The sequence below is a fragment of the Rutilus rutilus genome (genome assembly GCF_951802725.1).
Source record: "Rutilus rutilus genome assembly, chromosome: 11".
Classification (NCBI taxonomy): domain Eukaryota; kingdom Metazoa; phylum Chordata; class Actinopteri; order Cypriniformes; family Leuciscidae; genus Rutilus; species Rutilus rutilus.
This window is the reverse complement of record NC_140216.1, coordinates 35146589-35174483: the sequence shown is the minus strand read 5'-3', so window position 1 is coordinate 35174483 and position 27895 is coordinate 35146589. Positions and strand designations below refer to the sequence as shown.

The following is a 27895-nucleotide window of genomic DNA, read 5'->3' as shown; positions in this document are numbered from 1 at the left end:
GCCTATCTATCTTTCTAGGCTTGTTCACTGCAATGCTCTTCTGGCAGGACTTCCATCATGTGCAACTAAACCTCTACAAATGATTCAGAATGCTGCAGCTCGGCTACCACTCGCTGCTCGCATCAAGTTCAAAGCATTGACGCTTGCTTACAGATCTATCACAGGCTCAGCTCCCTCCTACTTTCACTCACTCCTACGAGTCTACATCCCTACCAGAAGCCTACGATCGGTCAATGAGCGACGACTCGTGGTACCATCATAGACAGCCACAACATCACTCTCCAGAACATTCTCATTCACGGTTCCATGCTGGTGGAACGATCTCCCCCTCATCCGAAATGCAGAATCCCAATCCCACACTGTAAAAATAAAAGGTGCCTGGAGGAACCTTTTGGGGTTCTTCACTTTGCCACACCGGCGGAACCATCTGTAGATCCTCTAGGCACCCTTTAAATAGCTGTGGTTCTCGGTGGAACCACACGTGTTCCCTGAGGAACTCTTGTATGAAGCACTGTGTGGAACCGCTTTTGGGTGCCTCCAGGAACCAAAAAAATGTTGTTACTATGGTTATCATTAACTTCTATTATAATAAACAAACTGAAACAAATACAAAATAAGAATTGTTTATTGCATATTTTAGATCTTTTTTAATACATTCACTCACTTCCATGCACTCTGGAAAACAATCTCGTAAATAGATTAATAATACACAAAACATTTTTTTATAATACATAAGCAACATGAATAATCAACCATGTATATACAATAGGCTACACAATAAAATACATCTCAACAAAATGCATGGAAACACATATGTTGCATGTAATAAATCAATGTAAAAAAAACATTTTTTTGACTAATTAAAAATGTCCATCTTCACTTAATTTTAAATCATTTGTTTCAGTCTGCTTGTTAAGTCTGACGTCACTGTTTCCAAGTCCAAAAGCTCTATCAGATGCCAAAAACAAACAACAAACAGTGCTAATATACACTCATTGTGCTGTAATATTCCTGAAAATTCTGATCCTAACCTTTATCTCTATACTGAAATCTCAGATGGTTATTCAGCTATTTTGAATCATAAAATGTTGAAGTCTGGGATGCAACACGACTGATGCCACTGACGATCCTCAAACGACACGTACTTCCCTTCTCCAAAACCTGACAAAAACATTGAGAGGAGTTTCATTTTGAGCAGCCGTTTCTAAAATCTCTAAAACAACATTATCATCATTTCAAATGAACATTTATAAACATTGATAAGGAGTCGGACACACTGTAAGAAAAGTCTGTAAAAAGACCGCCCTCTTCGGTCAAAAATGACCGAAAACTTTTATGTTTTGAAAATTTGTATTAGCTATGTGAACACACCAAAAAAAAAAACATGGACATCATTCGGATATGTTAAATAAAATTGGCTCCTTCGCGGTCAAAAATGACATAGGAAATGAATGGGAAATAGGAAAAAATACGAAAACTCAGAGAAACTTTTGGTGGTACAAACTACAAATCAGCCACTGTGCAGAAAAAAAGTGCACAGCAATGAAGGGGTGACACTCTAAAACATCAAGAGTGCCAATAAGACCCCCAATCTTTATTGACAGCAGATTCTCACGATTATAAAGAGCCCAAACCAAAGCATTGATCACGAGATATTCCTCACGAAATGATGCATACAAAACAAGTCTCTCATCTTTCCGGGGTGCAATGTGTTTCCCAATTTTCCCGGAACCGTCCGTGCTCGTTTTCAAACGTGGAATAACACAAAATATGTATCATCTTAAAGCTTAGAATCTCAGCTATTTAAAGCATCTAACCACTTCAATCAACTCTGAACGAGAGCTGACTAGTCGCTCTAAACCGGGCGCCTCCTAGCTGCGAAAATATTCATTATCATATTTTTCTAAAATATTGCCTTGATTAACACAAAATTGATGTCATTTTAAAGCTTAGAGTCTAAACTTTACAATGAATGTAGCCAATTTGAAAAACTCCTAAGTATTGCTGAGTTATTTGCTCATAAATAGAATTTCTTTTTTCATAATCTATAAAATCCTTTTTTTTTTTACTATGTACTGCAATGTGTCAAAAACATTATACAGCTCATGAAACATTCACAGATTGTTGAAAATGCCACTTCATTTTTTACAGCATATGATTACAATTAAAATGCGCCCAAAATGAACATAATCTATTGCGTTGATGACAAGATATTCCTCATGGAGGAACAATTTAAAAAATGCCCATGAGGGGGCGTCAAGGGCTGAACAAAAAGACTATCTTGGTTCCAAATGCTGTAACTTTTGATTCCTTTATCCAATCACCACAAAATATATCTATTTATCCACATACAGCTCACATGTAGAGAGACTTCACCAAAAAAGAATTTTCCTCCAACCTTACTTTCTTCCTGAGTTATTGCATGTCAAACAAGAAAGATATGCAAAATCATAATACAAATTATATATCTATTTTTGTCTTTTATCAGCAGTTTCTCGGCAGGAGAATGTCCAAATGTAATGTCATTTATTTTCAAACGATACCTTTTGACTCTCCTTGCTATAGTTTGGAGTTATGAGTCTTTACTTTTGTGTGTCACTCAGACAAAACAACTCTAAAAATGCCTTTATGTTTTTGCTGTTAGATCATAATTGCTGTTCCCTTCTGAAGTTTTATTACCATTTATAGAATTAAACTGAACAAAATACCAATTAAGTGTTTTGAATTATCACTATCCATCCCTTATTTAGTTTGATTTTTTAATTATCAATTACTGAGTAACAAAAATGCTTGCATTGTGTTCCCTTTCTAACCAAATGTTATTGTTTGATTGTAATCATAATGCAAAACCTGATACTTATCTAACAAAAATATCTAAACCTTGACAAAAGTAGTCTTTTAGAATGTCTAAATATATATCTAAATAAAATAAAAACTAATAAAATGGGGAAATCATGTCTAAAAAACAAAACAAACAAAAAAACAATGCGAATCAAAAAGCCTCTCTATGTATTTATACAGGATCTACAGTACAGCCTACAGGCGGTTACACGACATTACACAAGTTTTTATTTTGTAACGCCACTGGATGACGCTTTTCTCACTTCAAAAACTCTATTTTAATGAGAAATGTTGCATTTATTGAAAATAATAATAATAAAATAAAACAAAAAATATAATTCGAATGGAAAAAATAGCTCATAAAATTTTTATAATTATTGCATAGTACCATTAGCCTGGACAGGGCAGGACTTGGGGGGCTGCGGGCCCCTGGGCTTGAGTTTATGTTTAGGCCCTACTTATGCAACAAACATCATTATGGAGTATAGCACAAATTACACAAACATTTAAATATGCTTTGAGTTTCCTAGAACAATTAATATGCAACATGCCTATAGTCAAAGTTTAGTGGTAGGCTAATGTTAAATAGTTATTAAAATTATAATACAATATAATGCAGGATGTGCTCTATCGGTTGAGAGAAGATCAAAACTCTAATAATAAAGCCAAGAGATGAACAGTATTTTTAAATTCATTGTCATATCAGTGTCCTCTTATGTCAGATTCTTAAATTTAGTCAACAAATTCAATCAGAACAAAGACAAGATTATTACCAAATAAAAGGAAGTCAGTTATAATTGTAATTGCATAAATTATGTTAAGAGATGCAGTTTTTTTTATTCACTTTGGTACTATTTTCACAAGTAAGGTGTACATTTTCATAACTCTTAGTGCTAATATTACAACAGATCGTCAAAAGTGCACTTTTATCAAACATTTCATCATGTTTCCAATTGTGTAGTTCAATACTCAAAATCACAAAGTATCATTTTCACAACACAAAATAACTGTTTCATCTATATAAATGATTCATTCACAGCCGCCATTACTCAAACTTTTGATTTGCATCTCTTCTTGTTCAGTTTAATACATTTGTCTATTATTTAATCCAACTGATCTTAGTGATTAATCAGTGAATCATTTCCTATAGATTTCTATAGATACAGATTCTATAGATATAGTTTGAACTTTGTTTGCAATTTCTGATACAGATAACCAAATGTCATGAATTATTTTTACATTTTAAGTGATTTTTCTCAGATTATGACCACTATGTTCAAAGTGTGTGTGTGTGTGTGTGTGTGTGTGTGTGTGTGTGTGTGTGTGTGTGTGTGTGTGTGTGTGTGTGTGTGTGTGTGTGTGTGTGTGTGTGTGTCCTGGTAAACTTACATTATGGGGACAAAATGTCTCTACAAAGATGGCAATATCTGAAATCCTTGTCCTTGTAGGGACATATACTGTAAGATAACATGAGGAAAACATCTTATAAATCATACTACTGTAAGTGATGTTTGTTGAAAATGTCAAAATCCAGAAAGTTTTTTGTAATGAGTATATTTAATACAAATAGATTTGCAATTTGGAACAAAGCAGGATAGAGTAAAGGAGAGGAAACAGGCAATGACTGAATAACATCAGATTGATCAGAGATGCATCAGAAGAAGGGGGACAGGTGGCATCAAATATAGTACATTATGTGATACTGTAAACTGATTACCATGGTAGAGACTGCCACATTACTGTAACTCACCCTTCATCTGTAAAGGTCAACTACAGTATACAGTCATAATGCACAGTGAAAACATTTACTGTATTGCCAGCAAACTCTGTTCTAGCACAAAACCTCATGACAGTTTCATAACTTCATCACAGCTTTTGATAACACACTAGATAGACACTATTACAAACACTGAGAACACATGAGAAAAAGGTGAATAAAGACTGAGAGTCAATGTTCAGAAATGACTAATTATAAATATGTTTTGAACAATGTAGTATAGCTGTGTTTTCCTGTGTTCATAGTCAAACTCAAAAATTAGTTTATTTTTAATTATTAAAAAATGGCATTATTTTATATGAAAAAGTAAATAATTGTATTTAATTGAGAAAATATTTTAGTTTGTCTTTTATATTTGTTTGATTAGATCAGATAGCATTTTAATCTGTCATATGGTCATGTTACAATGTACCCCACCTATGGGGCATGTTGTCACATTTCACTTCCATTCGTTCGGGGTATATCAAGAAAAAAGTATATACTGTATTATCAAAACAAAACCATATAATTGCACTAGACATGTTTGAAATTAATGTGGGGAAAAATAAATACTCTGAACCATAAGTAGATTTACACAAACTGAGAAAGTCAAAAAGCGTTACTTTACTCCTACAGCGCACATCCATAGTTTTAACTATGCCTGATCTGAGGAAAACTTATAAGGAATTTCAGAGTACATGTTGTGTAATATCTGTGTGGTATTTTATTACCAGGTTTATTTTCCAAAAGTTTATTTTCACATTTTGTTGCACTTCACTGTGTAAATTACAAAATTACTGTAAACATTAATGACACGTTATATATTTATTATTTTAATCATTCCTCTGTAATAGTTAATAATTGTTTATTTTTGTGCATTATATAGTCTATTATAAAACATTTATTCCAATAAAGTAATTTTAAGTTAAACCAACTACATACAGTACATTGTCAATCTCTGTATCCCATATTATTCAAGCCAACTCAAAAAACCAAACTCATAAGAGTGATAACTTTTATTTCAAAACAAAGATGATAATTGTGTAAAAGAAATATGTACACATGCAGATAATCACATCTGTACATCAACAGACAGACACACACACACACACACACACACACACACACACACACACACACACACACACACACACACACACACACACACACACACACACACACACACACACTTCAAATCTACTCAGCTTGAAATTCCCCTCCATCATTGAAAAAACAATCAACCGAGCAACAGCCCTCAACCTCCTTATAGAAACAAAGTCCACGCAGGACTCCCCTTCGGCCATCACCCATAGGTGGACAGTCCTTGTATATTGCAGTGCAGTGCAAGCACAGAGTCAGCGAGTACGACACCAGGAACTCTTGCTTATATTGTCTGGAAATGCACTCCAGTTCATTTAGATAAAATACAGAACAAACAATATTGAATCAATTTGAAGAAAGGCATTAACATAATACAGAGTCATACAAGGAATTTCTTTTTTAAATATTTTAAACATATTATAGGAAGATGTTAGACAAAGATATGTTTGAGTGTTATTGGCTTTGTCTGTAAAGAAGACTTTGTTTATGAACAACATAAATTAGTCAAACTATTTTCTCCCAATAGAAGAATAGAGGAATCATCCTGACAAAGATTAATCTGATAGAAACATCAGTCATGATTCACCGAATACAGGGACAAATGTAAATGTGTGAATACAGGAGGAGCTCTGACATCACTGTAGTTCAGAGAGAGATTCAGAGAAAGTGAAACTGACTTGATCAACAACAATATGGACGCCTGAAACGATCAACCTCTTTAAACAACAGAATATTTATTGATCCATTCAAAGAGTCTTGTGGACACATCTGATCCTCACAGGTAAGAGATAGAAATATAAGAGAGATTGTGCTGAACAGGTTTCTAATGGAAGTGATCTGGTTTAGTAGGTTTATGTTGAACTGGAATAAGTTGAACAGAACCAGGTTTAAGCACATATAATACTCAACTATTTTAGTTGTTTACTGCACTGAAATGGTATCAGAATTGTATTAAAAGTGTGTCATTTGATTGGTTGTAAAGCAAAGTTTGGTGTTTCTGTCATTTTGTCACACGACAGAAAGACTAAAGAAACAGGAAGTAAATGACCTGCAGATTCACTGAACACAAACCTGCTAAACTGAAGATGAAAATCACTTTTATAATAAACAAGATTAAAACTACACTTGGTCATACAAACTTGATCACACAATATGGCTGTTTATTTTGTGGAGATATATATTCGCAAGTATATGACCTACTTTGCACTTGCTGTTTTTGATCTAAACAGACTATAGTTCAGAGTGTTCAGTGAGTTTGAGTCATTCACTGTATGAGGAGTGATTGTTTCGCTCACTATCAATGAGATTTTAACACTTTAATATAAATATTTATTAAGTGGTCATGAGATATGAAGTAACCCCAAATCTGACTTTTGAGGCGAGATTTTATTTAAACCCGAGTGACCAAATACAGTGTGTAAAACAAATACATATTTCAAGGAGAAAATGGGATTAGATCGGTCTTTTCATTGGTCATAATTTATATTGTAAAATACAATATGTTTTTTAATGTCCTAGAGGGAAAGAACAATGGCAGAATCTTCACCAACAAGAACAAGAAAAACCAGGAGACAGAGTTATGAGGATATACGTCCATGTAAGTCAATAACCCAGAGAAAAAATTAATTAGCTCGTGAATGACTTTATTCTCATATGGTGATATTTATATTTAAAATGTACAGTTCAAATCACATCAAACTTTATTCATAAAGCGCTTTAAAACAACTGAAGTGGACCAAAGTGCTGTACAGAAAAAATAAACAAAAACATAAAATACATACTTTATGAAAAGCATAATGCAGATAAAACAAATCAAGAGACATAAAACATATGGAAAAATAAACATACCATTAAACAGTAAAAAGTAAATAAATAAACAAAATAAACAAAATGTCAACGTCAGGTGTCAAAGGTCAAGGAGAAAAGGTTGGTTTAAGAAGCGATTTAAAAGCAGAGAGTGAGGAGGCTTGTCTAATGGGCAGAGGCAGATCATTCCTCAGTTTAGGAGGCTGAGCTGCACAGCAAAAGCACGTCTGAGCTTACGTGTTGTTTTGGGCACATTCAGGAGCAGTTGATCAGCTGACCTGAGAGAACGAGAGGGGGTGTAAGGGTGTAGCAGCTCCCAAATGTAGGGTGGGGACAAGACCGTTTAGAGATTTAAAAGCAAATAAAATAATTTTAAATTGGATCCTAAAATGTACACTCTAAAAAGTTTAACTATGATTTACTACATTTTTTGGTGAATTTGAGTAAATTTTAAAGCTGTGAAATCAATTTTTATATTTATACTGTATGAATTGAGTAAATGCATGTAAAAAAAATAATAAATAAATCTGAGTAACTGCATCTGGTACATTAACAAATCAAATTGAGTAGAAATAATTTAACATTTAAACATTTAAAAACCAATATTTATGAGTAATATTAATACTTTTTATTTCCTCTGTAAATAGTACCAGTATGACATGGCCTTTATTGTCGATGAGTACAGCAATACAGCACATTTTACACTTTTTTAACATGTATACAATATTGCCTACATGCCTACAAATGGAACATTTAAACATTCAGGTAGCCCAATTCAAGTGCAATCAACCAGTCTGTTATCCAATATCCACCGGATCAGTGCTGGTTCTTGAGCCGGAGACGGACTCGCGCTCTGCGGGTAAGACTGCCGTCCTGCGTTTAACTCACAGCCGAAAGATACTGCGAGCGGCTGACTCCATAACCTGCCAATAAACAAACAGTGACAGTTCTGAGAACATTTTATCATCCAAATTAATTATATTCATTATCATTAGGAATAAAGTTGTGTGTTTTATGCAAGGCGTTTCAATCACACGAAAAGACAGACGCGACTCTCGGTTAGGTGTCACATTACGAGGGCGGGGGAGGGATGCATCGTTTTAATTGAGTAAACTTACTAAATTTCTTAAGAGTGTGTTAAATATATTAATAATATTGATTTGAATTAAGTAATATTTTTGTTTCTTGAAACAGATCAGTTTAATTCTCCATTCTCAAATATTTTGATAGAAATTTCACAAATAGCCTATAGGCCTATTAAGTGTATTATAAATAAATAATTGGTTAGTCAAATACTAAATTATTTTAGTGAAAAAAAACTTAAATATAACTGTAAATTTTTGATAAAATTAACTGTTGGATTTTTAGTCAATTATTTTGGTACAGTATGTTTAACTCAAACAATCAAGTAAATAAGTTACAGTTAAGTTAATAAAGTTTAATATTACTGTAATATTTACTAAGCCTTACTATTATTTTTTAGAGTATATGGGCAGCCAGTGAAGTGAGGCTAACATGGGCGAAATGTGCTCGTTTTTATGTGTTCCAGTTAAAAGATGCGCTGCAGTGTATTGTACCATCTGGAGACGGGCCACAGAAGACCCACTAACCCCCACATACAGTGCATTACAGTAATCTAGCCGATTGGTAACAAAGGCGTGGATTACTGTCTCAAAATGTTGCCTCAGAAGATATGGCTTTATTTTGGCCAGCTGCCTCAACTGAAAAAAGCTTGATTTAAAGACTGCCCTGATCTGACTGTCGAGCTTAAGGTCAGAATCAGTTTTAACCCCTAGATAAGTGATGGTTGGCTTGGAGTATTGGGCCAAGGCACACAAATCAACAGGAGGGGTCCCATCGGTGCCACCAAAAACCATCACTTCTTTTGTGCATTGAAACTTAAAAAGTTAAGAGTCATGCAGGCCTTTATATCTTCAAGACGCTCGAGTAGCGATCTAACAGTGTCATTCTTTGGCTATCGTCCGTGTAACAGTGGAATGACATGCCATGCTTCCTGATTATTGAACAAAGCAGAAACAAATAAAGAGAAAAGAGAAGAGGGCCTAAAACTGAAGGAATGTACAGTACTACTTCACATTAGGGTTCTGATCAGCTTGTCTGGGTTCATTTTGCAGTAATTACCAGCTTGTACATGATCTCATATATATTTGAGAAATCCCGTTTGATTTCGTCAAAGTTGCTCTTTACATTCAACCAACTTCATGAGGGGAATCATGAGATTCTTTTAAACTTTTTCCTTCTCTATCTGCTCTAACTCATCAGTATAATAAATCATCACCATAGTCATCATCATAATTCCAATCATTTACACAGCAGTCCTTCAAACAAAATGTCTTTAAGATCATGAGAAACTTGAATTCAGTGTTTCAAGTGTCTCCAAACATTAGACTAGTAGTGCAAGTGATTTATCTTCGTCATTTCTCTCTCTAGCGATGTCTTCCTCCAGCGGTCCACTGACTGAGGAGCTTCAGTGCTCTATATGTCTGGACGTGTTCACTGATCCAGTCACCACTCCATGTGGACACAACTTCTGCAAGACCTGTCTGAATAAGTGCTGGGACAACAGCCAGACCTGCAACTGTCCATATTGTAAAGAAACATTCAAGCACAGACCTGATCTCAAGATTAACACCACACTCCGAGAAGTTGTAGATCACTATAAAAAGAAAAGTCCTGAGAAAAAAGCTGAAGTTCTGTGTGACGTCTGTGAGGAAAGAAAGCTGAAAGCCCTGAAGTCGTGTCTGGTGTGTCAGAGCTCTTACTGTGAAACTCACCTGGAGACTCATTTGAGAGTGGCAGGTTTAAAGAAACACAAACTGATCAATCCTGTGAGTAATCTGGAGGATTATATATGTCAGAAACATGAGAGACCTCTGGAGCTGTTCTGTAGAGATGATCAGACATGTGTGTGTCCGATGTGTGCTTTGAAAGACCACCAGAACCACAACACTGTTTCTTTAGAAGAGGAGAGTGAAGAGAAGAAGGTAGAAGTTACTGACAAACTGATTTTAAATGGCTCTTATCATGAGGAATCACATGTTCTTTAATATAAAGGAATCAGTTATGAAAACATATTGTGTGTTGTTCTCTGTCTATAGACTCAACTGATGAAGACACAGAAAGACACACAGCAGATGATCCAGGACAGAATCAAGAAGATTCAAGATGTCAAACACTCAGCAGAAGTCAGAAAAGTGAGTATAAAATTATTTAATTAAATGAATTTTAATATCTATTGTTGTTTATTGAATTGTTGTATAAAATCAATTTCACACTCACAGTCACACTGTTGGTCTGAATATCGACTAACTACGTTAGTAAAGTAATAACACATCTCTCCTCAACAACACACATGATTTGAGGAATCATTCAGTGCAAACGGTGCAGAATGAGGGATTTTGAAAACTGGCCAAAACACTGAATTATGAGAAATAATAACACTGATTCTTCTCTTAACAAACACTGCTAATAATTCATTGATTGTCCTGGTTGAGCAGAGAAACACAGAGAAGGAGAAAGCAGCCCGTGTGGAGCTCTTCACTGATCTCATCCGCTCCATTGAGAGATGTCAGACTGAACTGTTGGAGATGATGGAGGAGCAGCAGAAAGCAGCAGAGAAACAGGAGGAAGAGCTCATTGAAGAGCTGGAGCAGGAGATCACTGAGCTAAAGATGAGAAACACTGAGCTGGAGCAGCTCTCACACACTGAAGATCACCTCCACCTCCTACAGGTCAGTCAACATCTCTCTGATCAATGATAATGCAGTATATGACACCATAACACTCCCCATGCTGAAGGATTTCTCCTCTCTCCTGCTGTAGATTTACTCATCCCTGTGCAGCTCTAGAAACAGCAGGAACTGGTCTGAGATCAGTGTGAAGACTGATGAGAGTCTGGAGACTCTGAGGAGAGCTCTGACTAAACTGCAGGACTCTCTACAGGAGAAACTCACGCTAACTGGTACAGCAATATCAAATACACCGCACAGATACATATATTTATCATCTTTTAATATCAGTAATGAAGAATGAGTCTGTTAAAGCTGAAATAAGAGAAGTATGTGATCATGTGTTTGTGTCTCATTATCATCACAGTTCTTCTTGAAGAGAGCAGGTCATATTCATCTCTAATTTCAGAAAACATGCAGTAAATTCATCTTGTACTAGAAGCTTCATCACTGTAACCAGAACCTTGAGGCTTTAGTAAATCTGTGAACACTTTTAGATGAGAAACAACAGAAAGAAACATTCATTTTCTGCCATTTTCTGTTGGTCTTTTCAGCTGTTTCATATAAATGTTGTGATTATGTGTCAGATAAAATCAGTTTCGCAGAAGAAAATCAAACCGATAGACATCATGAATTTAAGATGCAAATGTATTATTTTTTATTAGAATATTTCTGACCTGAAGTTCAAACAGCTTTGCAGTGCTGGGCTTTCATTTTCATTTTCTTAAAGATTATTTTTTATAGTGTTGTCTTTGCTGAATAACCACAACACTAATACACTCAAAAACTGAGATGAATAACATTAGGCATAAAAATATCTACAATAAAAATTTCATAAAATATTCCCAAAGATGTTCTAAAAAGGAGGAATATTTCGAGCTCAAACACAATAGGAGTTCAGGGATTCTCTAAATATCAGCAGAGAAACATTGATCAGATAAAACATGATCTTTTACACAATTCTTTAAATATAACCTTACATTTTGTCTATAATTCACACATAAACATGTCAAAGATCTGGTGTTTTATTGTCATGTGTCTCTACAGAACTGAAGAGGATACAGCAGTATGCAGGTACAGTGTGCTGTCTGCACTACACTAGATTACATTCAGATACTCACAGCTTCATCACTGACCGACAGTATGATTAAACACTGATTACATATTACAAACATCATCACTAAATATCTGTAAGTTGTGATTCGTATTCTCTGTTTTCTCAGTGGATGTGACTCTGGATCCTGATACAGCTAATCCTAATCTCATCCTGTCTGATGATGGAAAACAAGTGAGATGTGGAGACATTAGACAGAAACTCCCAGACAAACCAGAGAGATTTGATAGATATTTAATTGTCCTGGGAAAGGAGGGATTCTCCTCAGGGAGATTTTATTTTGAGGTGCAGGTGAAGGGAAAGACTGAATGGGATTTAGGAGTGGTCAGAGAATCCATTAACAGGAAGGGAAAGATCACAGCAAGACCCAGTAATGGACTCTGGGCTGTGTGGCTGAGGAAGGAGAATGAATATGAAGCCTGTGATGATCCTCGTATCTCTCTGCGTGTGAAAGTGAAGCCGCAGCGGGTCGGTGTGTTTGTGGATTATGAGGAGGGTCTGGTCTCCTTTTATGATGTGGAGTCCAGCTCTCATATCTACTCTTTCACTGATCAGTCTTTCACTGGGAAACTCTATCCATTGTTTAGCCCGTGCCCTAATAATGGAGGTAAAAACTCAACTCCACTGATCATCACACCTGTCAATTACAATAAATGAATTTACAGCCTAATATGAAATACTCAATGAAAATGATTTATATAATAAAAAATCTAAACATGTTTTGCTATTTTTTCATCATTTGTTTTTCATTGTTCTAAAAATCTAATTAGCATAAAACTCAAAATCTATAATTTCTTGCTATAATTGCAAATTAAAAATATAATGCTTGTTTAACAATTTTATTTTAAATTTTTCATAATCATTAATGTCATTGTTTTCTCCCATCTAAATTTTTTTTTTTTACACCAAAATAAACCAAACTATGAAAACATTAATAAATTATCCATCTTCCATCTTCTTCCGCTTATCCGGGGCCAGGTCGCGGGGGCAGCAGTCTAAGCAGGGATGTCCAGACTTCCCTATCCCTAGACACTTCCTCTAGCTCTTCCGGGGGGACACCGAGGCGTTCCCGAGGCGTTCCCAGTGTCCTAGGTATTCCCCGGGGCTTCCTCCCGGTGGGACGCGCCTGGAACACCTTCCCGGGAAGGCGTCCAGGAGGCATCCGAAACAGATGCCCGAGCCACCTCAGCTGACCCCTCTCGATGTGGAGGAGCAGCGGCTCTACTCTGAGCTCCTCCCGAGTGACCGAGCTTCTCACCCTATCTCTAAGGGATCGCCCAGCCACCCTGCGGAGAAAGCTCATTTCGGCCGCCTGTATCCGGGATCTTGTTCTTTCGGTCATGAGCTGTGGGTCATAGGTGAGAGTAGGAACGTAGATTGACCAGTAAATCTTCACCACGACAGGCCGGTACATCGACCGCATTACTGCAGAAGCTGCACCGATCCGTCTGTCAATCTCCTGTTCCATCCTTCCCTCACTCGTGAACAAAACCCCAAGATACTTAAACTCCTCCACTTGAGGCAGGAACTCTCCACCATTAATACATTTATAATAAATTATTAAACTATTAATTATTATTAATAGTATTAATGGTAAATATTATTAATGGTAAATATTATTAATTAATTAATTAAAGTTATTTCTACCATTTCAATTACAAAATGATCTGTGATAATACTGTGGTAAATCAGATGGTAATACCTCAATATATATATATATATATATATATACGCATCTGATGGTGCAGATATGAAGTAGAGAAACAAATATGAAACCTTATAAAAGAGTACCATATAAAATTAAACCTTATAAAAAATATTTTCCTTCTTTCAGGATATAGTAGGGATTATTCTATTAAAGATGCCTATTTATATTGCTGTTTATGTTTAATGTATTTTGATCACAGCGGCTTTTTACAGTAGATAGTGATAAAATGCAACACAACTTCTCGTCCAGGCCCTGGTCATATCTAGGCTTGTTCACTGCAATGCTCTTCTGGCTGGACTTCCATCATGTGCAACTAAACCTCTACAGATGATTCAGAACGCTGCAGCTCGTCTTGTCTTCAACAAGCCCAAAAGGGCCCACGTCACTCCTCTGTTCATCTCTCTGCACTGGCTACCTCTCGCTGCTCGCATCAAGTTCAAGGCATTGATGCTTGCTTACAGATCTATCACAGGCTCAGCTCCCTCCTACTTTCACTCACTCCTACGAGCCTACATCCCTACCAGAAGCCTACGATCGGTCAATGAGCGACGGCTCACAGAGAGCCACAACATCACACTCCAGAACATTCTCATTCACGGTTCCATGCTGGTGGAACGATCTCCCCACCCTCATCCGGAATGCAGAATCCCAATCCCGGGATTGGGATTCTGCATTCCGGATGAGGGTGGGGAGAACGTTTCCTATGTCGGTCATTTTTTTCCTATGTCTCACTGTAAAAATAAAAGGTGCCTGGAGGAACCTTTTGGGGTTCTTCACTTTGCCACACCGGCGGAACCGTCTGTAGATCCTCTAGGCACCCTTTAAAAAGGGGCGGTTCTCTGGGGAACCACACATGTTTCCTGAGGAACTCTTATATGAAGCACTGTGTGGAACCGCTTTTGGGTGCCTCCAGGAACCAAATTTTAACAAAAAATGTTTTAATTAATTTCATGTTGTTACTATGGTTATCATTAACTTATATTATAATAAACAAACGGAACCAAATACAAAATAAGAATTGTTTATTACATATTTAAGATCCATTTAAATACATTCACTTCCATGCACTCTGGAAAACAATCTGGTAATAGATTAATATCAATGAATACACAAAACATTTTTTATAATACATAAGCAACGTGAATAATCAACCATGTATAATAGGCTACACAAAAAAAAGACATCTCAACAAAATGCATGGAAACACATATGTTCTATGTAATAAATCAATGTAATTTTTTTAACTAATTAAAAATGTCCATCTTCACTTAATTTTAAAACATTTGTGTTTCAGTCTGCTTGTTAAGTCTGATAACAGATGCCAAAAACAAACAACAAACAGTGCTAATATACACTCATTGTGCTGTAATATTCCTGAAAATTATGATCCTAACCTTTATCTCTATACCGAAATCTCAGATGGTTAGTTATTCAGCTATTTTGAATCATAAAATGTTGAAGTCTGGGATGCAACACGACTGATGCCACTGACGATCCTCAAACGACACGTACTTCCCTTCTCCAAAACCTGACAAAAACATTGAGAGGAGTTTCATTTTGAGCAGCCGTTTCTAAAATCTCTATAACAACATTATCATCATTTCAGATGACCATCATTTAAATTGTTTATAAACATTGATAAAGACACACTCTAAGAAAAGTCTGTAAAAAGACCGGCCCTCTTAGGTCAAAAATGACCGAAAACTTTTACGTTTTACGTTATTTTTTTGCTTCATCGGAATGGAATGAAACTTGGTGACGTTTGTTGTATTAGCTATGTGAACACACACAAATATCATGGACATCATTCGGATATGTTAAAGGGTCGTAAAAAAAAATTGGCTCCTTCGCGGTCAAAAATGACCGACATGGGAAATGAATGGGAAATACGAAAAAATACGAAAACTCAGAGAAACTTTTGGTGGTACAAACTACAAATCAGCCACTGTGCAGAAGAAAAGTGCACAGCAATGAAGGGGTGACACTCTAAAACATCAAGAGTGCAAATAAGACACCCACAGAGTCTCCCCAATTACAGATTATTTGTAATACCAATTACTTGTATTATTTTAATTACAATATCCTGTCTTGATTTTGACTGAAAAGTTTTACCGGTTTTACGGTTTTACCGCATCAGGTGGAAACCATTTCTCCTACGAAGAGAGACAGGGATAGAGAGAGAAACAGCACAGCTTGGGTACACACAAACAAAACCTTACGGCTCTGGACGTAACAGCGATCACCACAAAATGTTATCCAGATGCAGCTCATATGTAGAGAGACTTCACCAAAAAAGAATTTTCCTCCAACCTTATTTCCTTCCTGAGTTATTGCATGTCAAACAAGAAAGATATGCAAAATCATAATAAAAATTATATATATATTTTGTCTTTTATCAGCAGTTTCTTAGCAGGAGTCCAAATGTAATGTAATTTATATATTCAAAAAATGTTAAAAGTGTTCTATCAAACGATACCTACCTTTTGACTCTCCTTGTTATAGTTTTGGAGTTATGAGTCTTTAGTTGTGTGTGTCACTCAGACAAAACAACTCTAAAAATGCCTTTATGTTTTTGCTGTTAGATCATAATTGCTGTTCCCTTCTGAAGTTTTATTACCATTTATAGAATTAAACTGAACAAAATACCAATTAATTGCCAAATGACTGTATAAAGTGTTTTGAATTATCACTATCCATCCCTTATTTAGTTTGATTTTTTTAATTATCAAATACTGAGTAACAAAAATGCTTGCATAATGCATTGTTCCCTTTCTAACCAAATGTTATTGTTTGATTGTAATCATAATGCAAAATCTGATACTTATCTAACAAAAATATCAAAACCTTGACAAGGTTGTGAAATGTTGAGAAATGTTGCATTTAAAAACTAATAAAATGTAGAAATCATGTCTAAAAAACAAACAAACAATGCGATTCAAAAAGCCTCTCTATGTATTTATACAGGATCTACAGTACAGCCTACAGGCGGTGACACGACATTACACAAGTTTTTATTTTGTAACGCCACTGGATGGCGCTTCTCACTTCAAAAACTCAATTTTAATGAGAAATGTTGCATTTATTGAAAATAATAATAATAATAATAATAATGATAATAAAATAAAACTAAAACAATTTAATTCTAATGGAAAAATTATACGATTATTATAATAAAAGGAAATTTGTATAATTAAAGGAAGTCAGTTATAATTGTAATTGCATAAAATATGTTAAGAGATGCATGTTTTACAGTTTTTATTTTTATTTTATTTTTTTATTATACATTTTCAAAACTCTTAGTACTAATATTACAACAGATCATCAAAAGTGCACTTTTATCAAACATTTCATCATGTTTCCAATTGTGTAGTTCAATACTCAAAATCACAAAGTATCATTCTCACAACACAAAATAACTGTTTCATCTATATAAATGATTCATTCACAGTAGCCGCCATTACTATCAAACTTTTGATTTGCATCTCTTCTTGTTCAGTTTAATACATTTGTCTATTATTTAATCCAACTGATCTTAATGATTAATCAATGAATCATTTCCTATAGATTTCTATAGATACAGATTCTATAGATATAGTTTGAACTTTGTTTGCAATTTCTGATACAGATAACCAAATGTCATGAATTATTTTTACATTTTAAGTGATTTTTCTCAGATTATAACCACTATGTTCAAAGTGTGTGTGTGTGTGTGTGTGTGTGTGTGTGTGTGTGTGTGTGTGTGTGTGTGTGTGTGTGTGTGTGTGTGTGTGTGTGTGTGTGTGTGTGTGTGTGTCCTGGTAAACTCTACATTATGGGGACAAAATGTCTACAAAGATGGCAATATCTGAAATCCTTGTCCTTGTAGGGACATATACTGTAGGAAAACATGAGGGAAACATATTATAAATCATACTACTGTAAGTGATGTTTGTTGAAAATGTCAACATCCAGAAAGTTTTTTGTAATGAGTATATTTAATACAAATAGATTTGCAATTAGTGAACAAAGCAGGATAGAGTAAAGGAGAGGAAACAGGCAATGACTGAATAACATCAGATTGATCAGAGATGCATCAGAAGAAGGGAGACAGGTGGCATAAAATATAGTACATTATGTGATACTGTAAACTGATTACCATGGTAGAGTTACCACATTACTGTAACTCACCCTTCATCTGTAAAGGTCAACTACAGTATACAGTCATAATGCACAGTGAAAACATTTACTGTATTGCCAGCAAACTCTGTTCTAGCACAAAACCTCATGACAGTTTCATAACTTCATCACAGCTTTTGATAACACACTAGATAGACACTATTACAAACACTGAGAAACCATGAGAAAAAGATGAATAAAGAGTCAATGTTCAGAAACTACTAATTATAAATATGTTTTGAACTATGTTGTATGGTTGTGTTTTTCTGTGTTCGTAGTCAAACTAAAAAATTAGTTATTTTTAATTATTAAAAAATGCCATTATTTTATATGAAAAAGTAAATAATTGTATTTTATTGAGAAAATATTTTAGTTTGTCTTGTATATTTGTTTGATTAGATCAGATTGATTTAATCTGTCATATGGTCATGTTACAATGTACCCCCCCAAACAAAACCATATAATTGCACTAGACATGTTTGAAATTAATGTGGGGAAAAATAAATACTCTGAACCATAAGTAGATTTACACAAACTGAGAAAGTCAAAAGCGTTACTTTACCCCGCTCTCCCCTACAGCGCACATCCATAGTTTTAACTATGCCTGATCTGAGGAAAACTTATAAGGAATTTCAGAGTATATGTTGTGTAATATCTGTGTGCTATTTTATTTCAAGTTTATTTTCACATTTTATTGCACTTCACTGTGTAAATTACAAAATTACTGTAAACATTAATGACACCTTACATATTTTTTATTTTAATCATTCCTCTGTAATAGTTAATAATTGTTTATTTTTGTGCATTATATAGTCTATTATAAAACATTTATTCCAATAAAGTAGTTTGAAGTTAAACCAACTACATACAGTACATTGGCAATCTCTGTATCCCATATTATGCAAGCCAACTCAAAAAACCAAACTCATAACAGTGATAACTTTTATTTCAAAACAAAGATGATAATTGTGTAAAAGAAATATGTACACATACAGATAATCACATATCTGTACATCAACAGACAGACACACACACACACACACACACACACACACACACACACACACACACACACAAACACACTTCAAATCTACTCAGCTTGAAATTCCCCTCCATTATTGAAAAAACAATCAACCGAGCAACAGCCGTCAACCTCCTTATCGAAACAAAGTCCACGCAGGACTCCCCTTCGGCCATCTCCCATAGGTGGACAGTCCTTGTATATTGCAGTGCAGTGCAAGCACAGAGTCAGCGAGTACGACACCAGGAACTCCTGCTTATATTGTCTGGTAATGCACTCCAGTTCATTTAGATAAAATACAGAACAAACAATATTGAATCAATTTGAAGAAAGGCATTAACATAATACAGAGTCATACAAGGAATTTCTTTGTAAATATTTTAAACATATTATAGGAAGATGTTAGACAAAGATATGTTTCAGTGTTATTGGCTTTGTCTGTAAAGAAGACTTTGTTTATGAACAACATAAATTAGTCAAACTATTTTTTCCCAATAGAAGAATAGAGGAATCATCCTGACAAAGATTAATCTGATAGAAACATCAGTCATGACTCACCGAATACAGGGACAAATGTAAATGTGTGAATACAGGAGGAGCTCTGACATCACTGTAGTTCAGAGAGATTCAGAGAAACTGAAACTAACTTGATCAACAACAATATGGACTCCTGAAACGATCAACCTCTTTAAACTACAGAATATTTATTGATCCGTTCAAAGAGTCTTGTGGACACATCTGATCCTCACAGGTAAGAGATAGAAATATAAGAGAGATTGTGCTGAACAGGTTTCTAATGGAAGTGAACTGGTTTAGTAGGTTTATGTCAAACTGGAATAAGTTGAACAGAACCAGGTTTAGCACATATAATACTCAACTACTTTAGTTGTTTACTGCACTGAAATGGTATCAGAATTGTATTAAAAGTGTGTCATTTGATTGGTTGTAAAGCAAAGTTTGGTGTTTCTGTCACTTTGTCACACGACAGAAAGACTAAAGAAACAGGAAGTAAATGACCTGCAGATTCATTGAACACAAACCTGCTAAACTGAAGATGAAAATCACTTTTATAATAAACTAGATTAAAACTACACTTGGTCATACAAACTTGATCACACAAAATGGCTGTTTATTTTGTGGAGATATATATTTATTCATAGGTAAGTATATGACCTACTTTGTGCTTGCTGTTTGTGATCTAAACAGACCATAGTTCAGATTGTTCAGTGAGTTTGAGTAATTCACTGTGTGAGTAGTGATTGTTTCAGTGAGATTTTAACACTTTAACATACATTTTTATAAATCGGTCATGAGATAATATGAAGTAACCCCAAATCTGACTTTTGAGGCGAGATTTTATTTAAACCTGAGTGACCAAAAACAGTGTGCAAATACAAATACATATTTCAAGGAACAAATGGGATTAGATCGGTCTTTTCAGTCTATTATACAATATGTTTTTTAATGTCCAAGAGGGAAAGAACAATGGCAGAATCTTCACCAACAAGAACAAGAAAAACCAGGAGACGGAGTATTGAGGAAACACGTCCATGTAAGTCAATAACCCAGAGAAAAAATGAATTAGCTCATGAATGACTTTATTCTCAAATGGTGATAATTATATTTAAAATGTACAGTTCAGGAATCAAATCACATCAAACTTTATTGATAAAGCACTTTAAAACAACCGAAATGGACCAAAGTGCTGTACAGAAAAAATTAACAAAAAACATAAAATACATACTTGATGTAATACAGATAAAACAAATCAAGAGACAAAAAACATATTAAAAAATAAACATACCAAAAAAACAGTAAAAAATAAAATAAACAAAATGTCAATGTCAGGTGTCAAAGGTCAAGGAGGAAAGGTTGGTTTTAAGAAGCGATTTAAAAGCAGAGAGTGAAGAGGCTTGTCTAATGGGCAGAGGCAGATCATTCCTCAGTTTAGGAGCTGCCACAGCAAAAGCACGGTCCCGTCTGAGCTTACGTGTTGTTTTGGGCACATTCAGGAGCAGTTGATCAGCTGACCTGAGAGAACGGGTGGGGGTGTAAGGGTGTAGCAGCTCCCAAATGTAGGGTGGGGACAAGACCGTTTGGAGATTTAATTTTAAATGGGATCCTTAAATGTACACTCTAAAAAGTTTAACTATGATCTACTAAAAATGTTTAATACAATAAAATGTAGTAAATTTTAAAGCTGTGAAATCAATTAAATATACTGTATGAATTGAGTAAATGCAAGTAAAACAAATAAGTAAATTTGAGTAACTGCATCTGGTACATTAACAAATAAAATTGAGTAGAACTAATTTAACATTTAAACATTTAAAACCCAATATTTAAATTGGGTTTAAATTAAAACCCAATCTCAAAATGTTGCCTTAGAAGATATGGCTTTATTTTGGTCAGCTGCATCAATTGAAAAAAAGCTTGATTTAAAGACTGTCCTGATCTGACTGTCGAGCTTAAGGTCAGAATCAATATTAACCCCTAGATTAGTGATGGTTGGCTTGGAGTACTGGGACAAGGCACCCAAATCAACAGGAGGGGTCCCATTGGTGCCACCAAAAACCATCACTTCTGTCTTTTGTGCATTGAAACTTAAAAATGTAAGAGTCATGCAGGCCTTTATATCTTCAAGACACTCGAGTAGCGATCTAACAGTGTCATTCTTTTTAAGAGGCTCATGAATCTGGCTATCGTCCGCGTAACAGTGGAATGACATGCCATGCTTCCTGATTATTGAACAAAGCGGGAGCAAATAAAGAGAAAAGAGAAGAGGGCCTAAAACTGAAAGAATGTACAGTACTACTTCACATTAGGGTTCTGATCAGCTTGTCTGGGTTCATTTTGCAGTAATGACCAGCTTGTACATGATCTCATATATATTTGAGAAATTTTATTTCGTCAAAGTTGCTCTTTACATTCAACCAACTTCATGAGAGGAATCATGAGATTCTTTTAAAACTTTTTCCTTCTCTATCTGCTCTAACTCATCAGTATAATTAAATCATCACCATAGTCATCATAATTTCAATAATTTACACAGCAGCCCTTCAAACAAAATGTCTTTAAGATCATGAGAAACTTTAATTCAGTGTTTCAAGTGTCTACAAACTTTAGACTAGTAGTGCAGGTGATTTATCTTCATCATTTATCTCTCCAGCGATGTCTTCCTCCTGCGGTCCACTGACTGAGGAGCTTCAGTGCTCTATATGTCTGGACGTGTTCACTGATCCAGTCAGCACTCCATGTGGACACAACTTCTGCAAGACCTGTCTGAATAAGTGCTGGGACAACAGCCAGACCTGCAACTGTCCATATTGTAAAGAAACATTCAAGCACAGACCTGATCTCAAGATTAACACCACACTCCGAGAGCTCGTAGATCACTGTAAAAAGAAAAGTCCAGAGAAAAAAGCTGAAGTTCTGTGTGACTTCTGTGAGGAAAGAAAGCTGAAAGCCCTGAAGTCGTGTCTGGTGTGTCAGAGCTCTTACTGTGAAACTCACCTGGAGACTCATTTGAGAGTGGCAGGTTTAAAGAAACACAAACTGATCAATCCTGTGAGTAATCTGGAGGACTATATATGTCAGAAACATGAGAGACCTCTGGAGCTGTTCTGTAGAGATGATCAGACATGTGTGTGTCTCTTCTGCACTGAAGGAGATCACAAGAACCACAACACTGTTTCTTTAGAAGAGGAGAGTGAAGAGAAGAAGGTAGAAGTTACTGACAAACTGATTTTAAATGGTTCTTATCATGAATGAATGATAAATGAATCAGTTATGAAAACATATTGTGTGTTGTTCTCTGTCTATAGACTCAACTGATGAAGACACAGAAAGACACACAGCAGATGATCCAGGACAGAATCAAGAAGATTCAAGACGTCAAACACTCAGCAGAAGTCAGAAAAGTGAGTTTAAAAATAACTGAATTTAATTAAATTCCCTGATCACTTAGTAAAGTAATAACACATCTCTCCTCAACAACACACATGATTTGAGGAATCATTCAGTGCAAACGCTGCAGAATGAGGGATTTTGAAAACCGCCTAAAAACACTGAAGTATGAGAAATAATAACACTGATTCTTGTCTTAACAAACACCACTAATAATGTGTTGATTGTCCTGGTTGAGCAGAGAAACACAGAGAAGGAGAAAGCAGCCCGTGTGGAGCTCTTCACTGATCTCATCCGCTCCATTGAGAGATGTCAGACTGAACTGCTGGAGATGATGGAGGAGCAGCAGAAAGCAGCAGAGAAACAGGAGGAAGAGCTCATTGAAGAGCTGGAGCAGGAGATCACTGAGCTAAAGATGAGAAACACTGAGCTGGAGCAGCTCTCACACACTGAAGATCACCTCCACCTCCTACAGGTCAGTCAACATCTCTCTGATCAATGATAATGCAGTATATGACACCATAACACTCCCCATGCTGAAGGATTTCTCCTCTCTCCTGCTGTAGATTTACTCATCCCTGTACAGCTCTAGAAACACCAGGAACTGGTCTGAGATCAGTGTGAAGACTGATGAGAGTCTGGAGACTCTGAGGAGAGCTCTGACTAAACTGCAGGACTCTCTACAGGAGAAACTCACGCTAACTGGTACAGCAATATCAAATACACCGCACAGATACATATATTTATCATCTTTTAATATCAGTAATGAAGAATGAGTCTGGTCAAGCTGAAATAAGAGAAGTGTGTGATCATGTGTTTGTGTCTCATTATCATCACAGTTCTTCTTGAAGAGAGCAGGTCATATTCATCTCTGATTTCAGAAAACATGCAGTAAATTCATCTTGTACTAGAAGCTTCATCACTGTAACCAGAACCTTGAGGCTTTAGTAAATCTGTAAACACTTTTAGATGAGAAACAACAGAGAAACATTAATTATGTATTATCTCTTTGTCTACATTTTTTGAATGCACATCAGATCAAATGATTTAATCATTTTTTTTTTTACATTTCTAAGAAAATCTAATTAATAGGCATTATGGGTTTAGAAGGTACATTTTTGTTCTTTATTATATCAGGCCTATATACTTTAAAGCTTATACTTTAAACTCGTATGTTTTTCTTTTTATATTCATTTTCTGCCATTTTCTGTTGGACTTTTCAGCTGTTTCATATAAATGTTGTGATTATGTGTCAGATAAAATCAGTTTAGCAGAAGAAAATCAAATCGACAGACATCATGAATTTAAGATGCAAATTTGTTCTTTTTTATAGGAATATTTCTGACCTGTAGTTCAAACAGCTTTGCAGTGCTGGGCTTTCATTTTAATTTTCTTAAAGATTATTTTTTATAGTGTTGTCTTTGCTGAATAACCACAACACTAATACACTCCAAAACTGAGATGAATAACATTAGGCATAAAAATATCTCAAATACAAATTTCATATTTTTTTTCACAAAACATTCCTAAAGATGTTCTAAAAAGGAGGAATATTTCGAGCTCAAACACAATAGGAGTTCAGGGATTCTCTAAATATCAGCAGAGAAACATTGATCAGATTAAACATGATGTTGTACATAATTCTTTAAATATAACCTTAAATCTTGTCTATAATTCACACACAAACATGTCAGAGATCTGATGATGTTTTATTGTCATTAGTCTCTACAGAACTGAAGAGGATACAGCAGTATGCAGGTACAGTGTGCTGTCTGCACTACACTAGATTACATTCAGATACTCACAGCTTCATCACTGACCGACACAGAGTTTCCGCTAGAAAAAAATGGTGCCGGTCAGAGTGACCGGCAGAGGTTTCGTTTTCCGGACATTTTGATGATATGCCGGTCAAATACCGCCTCTTAATTAGGGGGGCGGGATTATTACACGATTTATTATTTATAATATTACCATTTTACGTGACAGTTCTCCATTACGGAAGCATCGCGACCGTTCAAAGCGGCACTAAAAGACTGCTTTAAAACTTCCACAGAGACCTCAAACAGAAAGCACAAAGCCTTTCTTTAAAACTAATTTCGTTTTGTATTAATTGTATCTTAATTTTAATCAGTGTTTCATTATCCAATTTTCTCGATTTAATAAATAAAAAGTAAATATAGCATACAATAAATAATCACGAAATGGAGGCGCCAGCGCCTGAACTGTCTGGAGCTAACGTTAAGCTATCATCCATGAACCGAAATTTAACGTATAGAAGGTAGCCTACTCGCCTCACACACCAAAAAAAAAAAAAAAAAAGAAAAAAGAAATATATCTATTATCTACAGAAATCTCTACTTTAAAACAGAACCATTCAAAACAAAATAAAACGATGTAATCTGTATGAAATGTCTATCTCTCTCTGGCGCGTTCCTACTGCAAAGATCGCGAGTCAGACTTCATCTTTGCAGCCGACACAGAAAACACTTGTTTATTAATAGACAATTAAAATGTCTCATTGCAATATTTTACATATTCATAATCATTACTTTTGCTGGTTCTTTGTGACAGTTATGAAAAATTGAGTGTGAGGGATTTGTTCACTTCACACAAAAAGATCTTGGAATGAGATGGCTAACTGTAGTAGCGTTTAGTCCACTGCCTATAATAGCCTAATTTAGAGATCACTTTTTTTTTTAACCGACTACCGACTAGAGAGTACACTTGAGGCACTCGCAAGAAAATGGATAAGTAGCTACATAATAACATTCACAGATATTACACCATTTAAAAAATAGGCTACTGAGTTACTAAAATATTCTTTGTCAAATAATACACCTGTTTGTTCACAGTTTTAACGTTCATGTTTCCATTTGTTTAATTTCAAGATCTGAGGTGAATTATATCCATTGTTGCTTTTACAGCTTCAAAGCTGGAGCACTAAATTATATTCAAAATCACATTTCACGCTACATTAAATAAAGCACATAAACAGTAGCCTACCAGAGATTATCATTGCCACACTTTGTGTTTGATGTTCCAGCGCGACGTCGCAGAAAAATAGATATCGTTTCTAAATTAGAAATGTGGAGTGTCGCCGTCGCGTCTGGTTAGGACAAAAACTCTGATTAACATGGAAAAGATAGGCCTACCTTTTATCGCGTCTCATGTAGTTAGTTAGGACACGGTGTTAGGCAATTTTAATCGGACAATTTGACCGGAGAGATTTAATTTTGTCGGACATTTCATTTTTTTTCCGGACAACGGAAACCCTGGACCGACAGTATGATTAAACACTGATTAGCCTACATATTACAAACATCATCACTAAATTTCTGTACTGTGAATTTGTGATTTATATTCTCTGTTTTCTCAGTGGATGTGACTCTGGATCCTGATACAGTTTATCCTAATCTTATCCTGTCTGATGATGGAAAACAAGTGAAACATGGAGACATTACACAGAAACTCCCAGACAAACCAGAGAGATTTGATAAATGTCCAGCTGTCCTGGGAAAGGAGGGATTCTCCTCAGGGAGATTTTATTTTGAGGTGCAGGTGAAGGGAAAAACTAAATGGGATTTAGGAGTGGCCAGAGAATCCATTAACAGGAAGGGAAAGATCACAGCGAGTCCCAGTGATGGATACTGGACTGTGCGGCTGAAGAATGGGAATGAATATGAAGCCAATGCTGGTCCTCGTGTCTCTCTGTGTGTGAGAGTGAAGCCGCAGCGGGTCGGTGTGTTTGTGGATTATGAGGAGGGTCTGGTCTCCTTTTATGATGTGGAGTCCAGCTCTCATCTCTACTCTTTCACTGATCAGTCTTTCACTGGGAAACTCTATCCATTTTTTTGCCCGTGCTTTAATGATGGAGGTAAAAACTCAACTCCACTGATCATCACACCTGTCAAACACAATAAATGAAATTACAGCCCTAATATGAAATACTCAATGAAAATTATTTATATAATTACCAATCTATACATGCTTTTCAATTTTTCATCATTTGTTTTTCATTGTTAAAATCTATAATTTCTAGCTATAATTGCAAATTATAATTAACAATTTAATTTTCATCTTTTCATAATTATTCATGCCATTGTTTTCTCCCATCTCAACCTGACAAAGTGAAAGTGTCTGCTTTTTTATATATATACATAAAAATAAACCAAACTATGATAACATGATAAATTATATCAAAGCTGTTTCTACCATTTCAATTACAAAAAGATCTGTGATATTTGTAATGATTCCTGTCTTGTGTTTCCCTTGTCTTGTGTGGACTTTAGTTATTTCCTGTTCTGTGTCATGTTTTGTAGTCCTTTGTAGTTTTTCTAGTTTATTAGTATCCCCAGGTGTTTCTGATTAACCACGCCCCCTTGTTAAGCTTGTTAGTCTCTGTATTTAAACCCTGTGTCTTGTTTCAGTGTTTGTGGGTTCATGATGTTGTTAGATGTTGGTTGTGCTGTTCCCTATGTCTGAGTTTTTGAGTCTGTCTAGTCTTTAGTTTATTTAATAAAAGTACTACTGCTGCATTTGGATCCTGCTTCCTTCTATGTTCCAGCCTGCCACGTTACAATATTACTGTGGTAAATCAGATGTTAATACCTCAATATATATCATAGAACTGTATGATTACCATATTCATACACAACACTATGGATCTTCAAAGTATACCTAAAAAACACCATGGTATTATGAACATATTATTACAAAATATTTAAAAAGGAGGAGAAGA

General features: G+C 35.3%; 1 protein-coding gene across 1 annotated transcript; it reads left to right on the top strand.

The window, feature by feature from the left end:
* Window positions 1-6345: 6345 nt before the first annotated feature.
* LOC311300142 (uncharacterized protein) lies at window positions 6346-27684 on the top strand. The gene is made up of 15 exons (XM_084424275.1): window positions 6346-6479; window positions 7217-7295; window positions 9956-10509; window positions 10624-10719; window positions 11023-11256; window positions 11348-11486; window positions 12301-12327; window positions 12477-13015; window positions 20725-20803; window positions 22421-22974; window positions 23076-23171; window positions 23399-23632; window positions 23724-23862; window positions 24880-24915; window positions 26534-27684. The coding sequence occupies exons 2-15, from the start codon at window positions 7229-7231 to the stop codon at window positions 27079-27081; spliced, it is 3342 nt and encodes a 1113-aa protein (XP_084280401.1). The 5' UTR covers window positions 6346-6479; window positions 7217-7228; the 3' UTR covers window positions 27082-27684.
* Window positions 27685-27895: the final 211 nt, after the last annotated feature.

Excerpts from the sequence above, each read along its gene's own strand:
- LOC311300142 (XM_084424275.1), top strand. The coding sequence starts at position 7,229 with ATGGCAGAATCTTCACCAACAAGAACAAGAAAAACCAGGAGACAGAGT. Across the intron at positions 10,510-10,623 it reads AGGAGAGTGAAGAGAAGAAG|ACTCAACTGATGAAGACACA; the intron begins GTAGAAGTTACT and ends CTCTGTCTATAG. Across the intron at positions 11,257-11,347 it reads ATCACCTCCACCTCCTACAG|ATTTACTCATCCCTGTGCAG; the intron begins GTCAGTCAACAT and ends CTCCTGCTGTAG.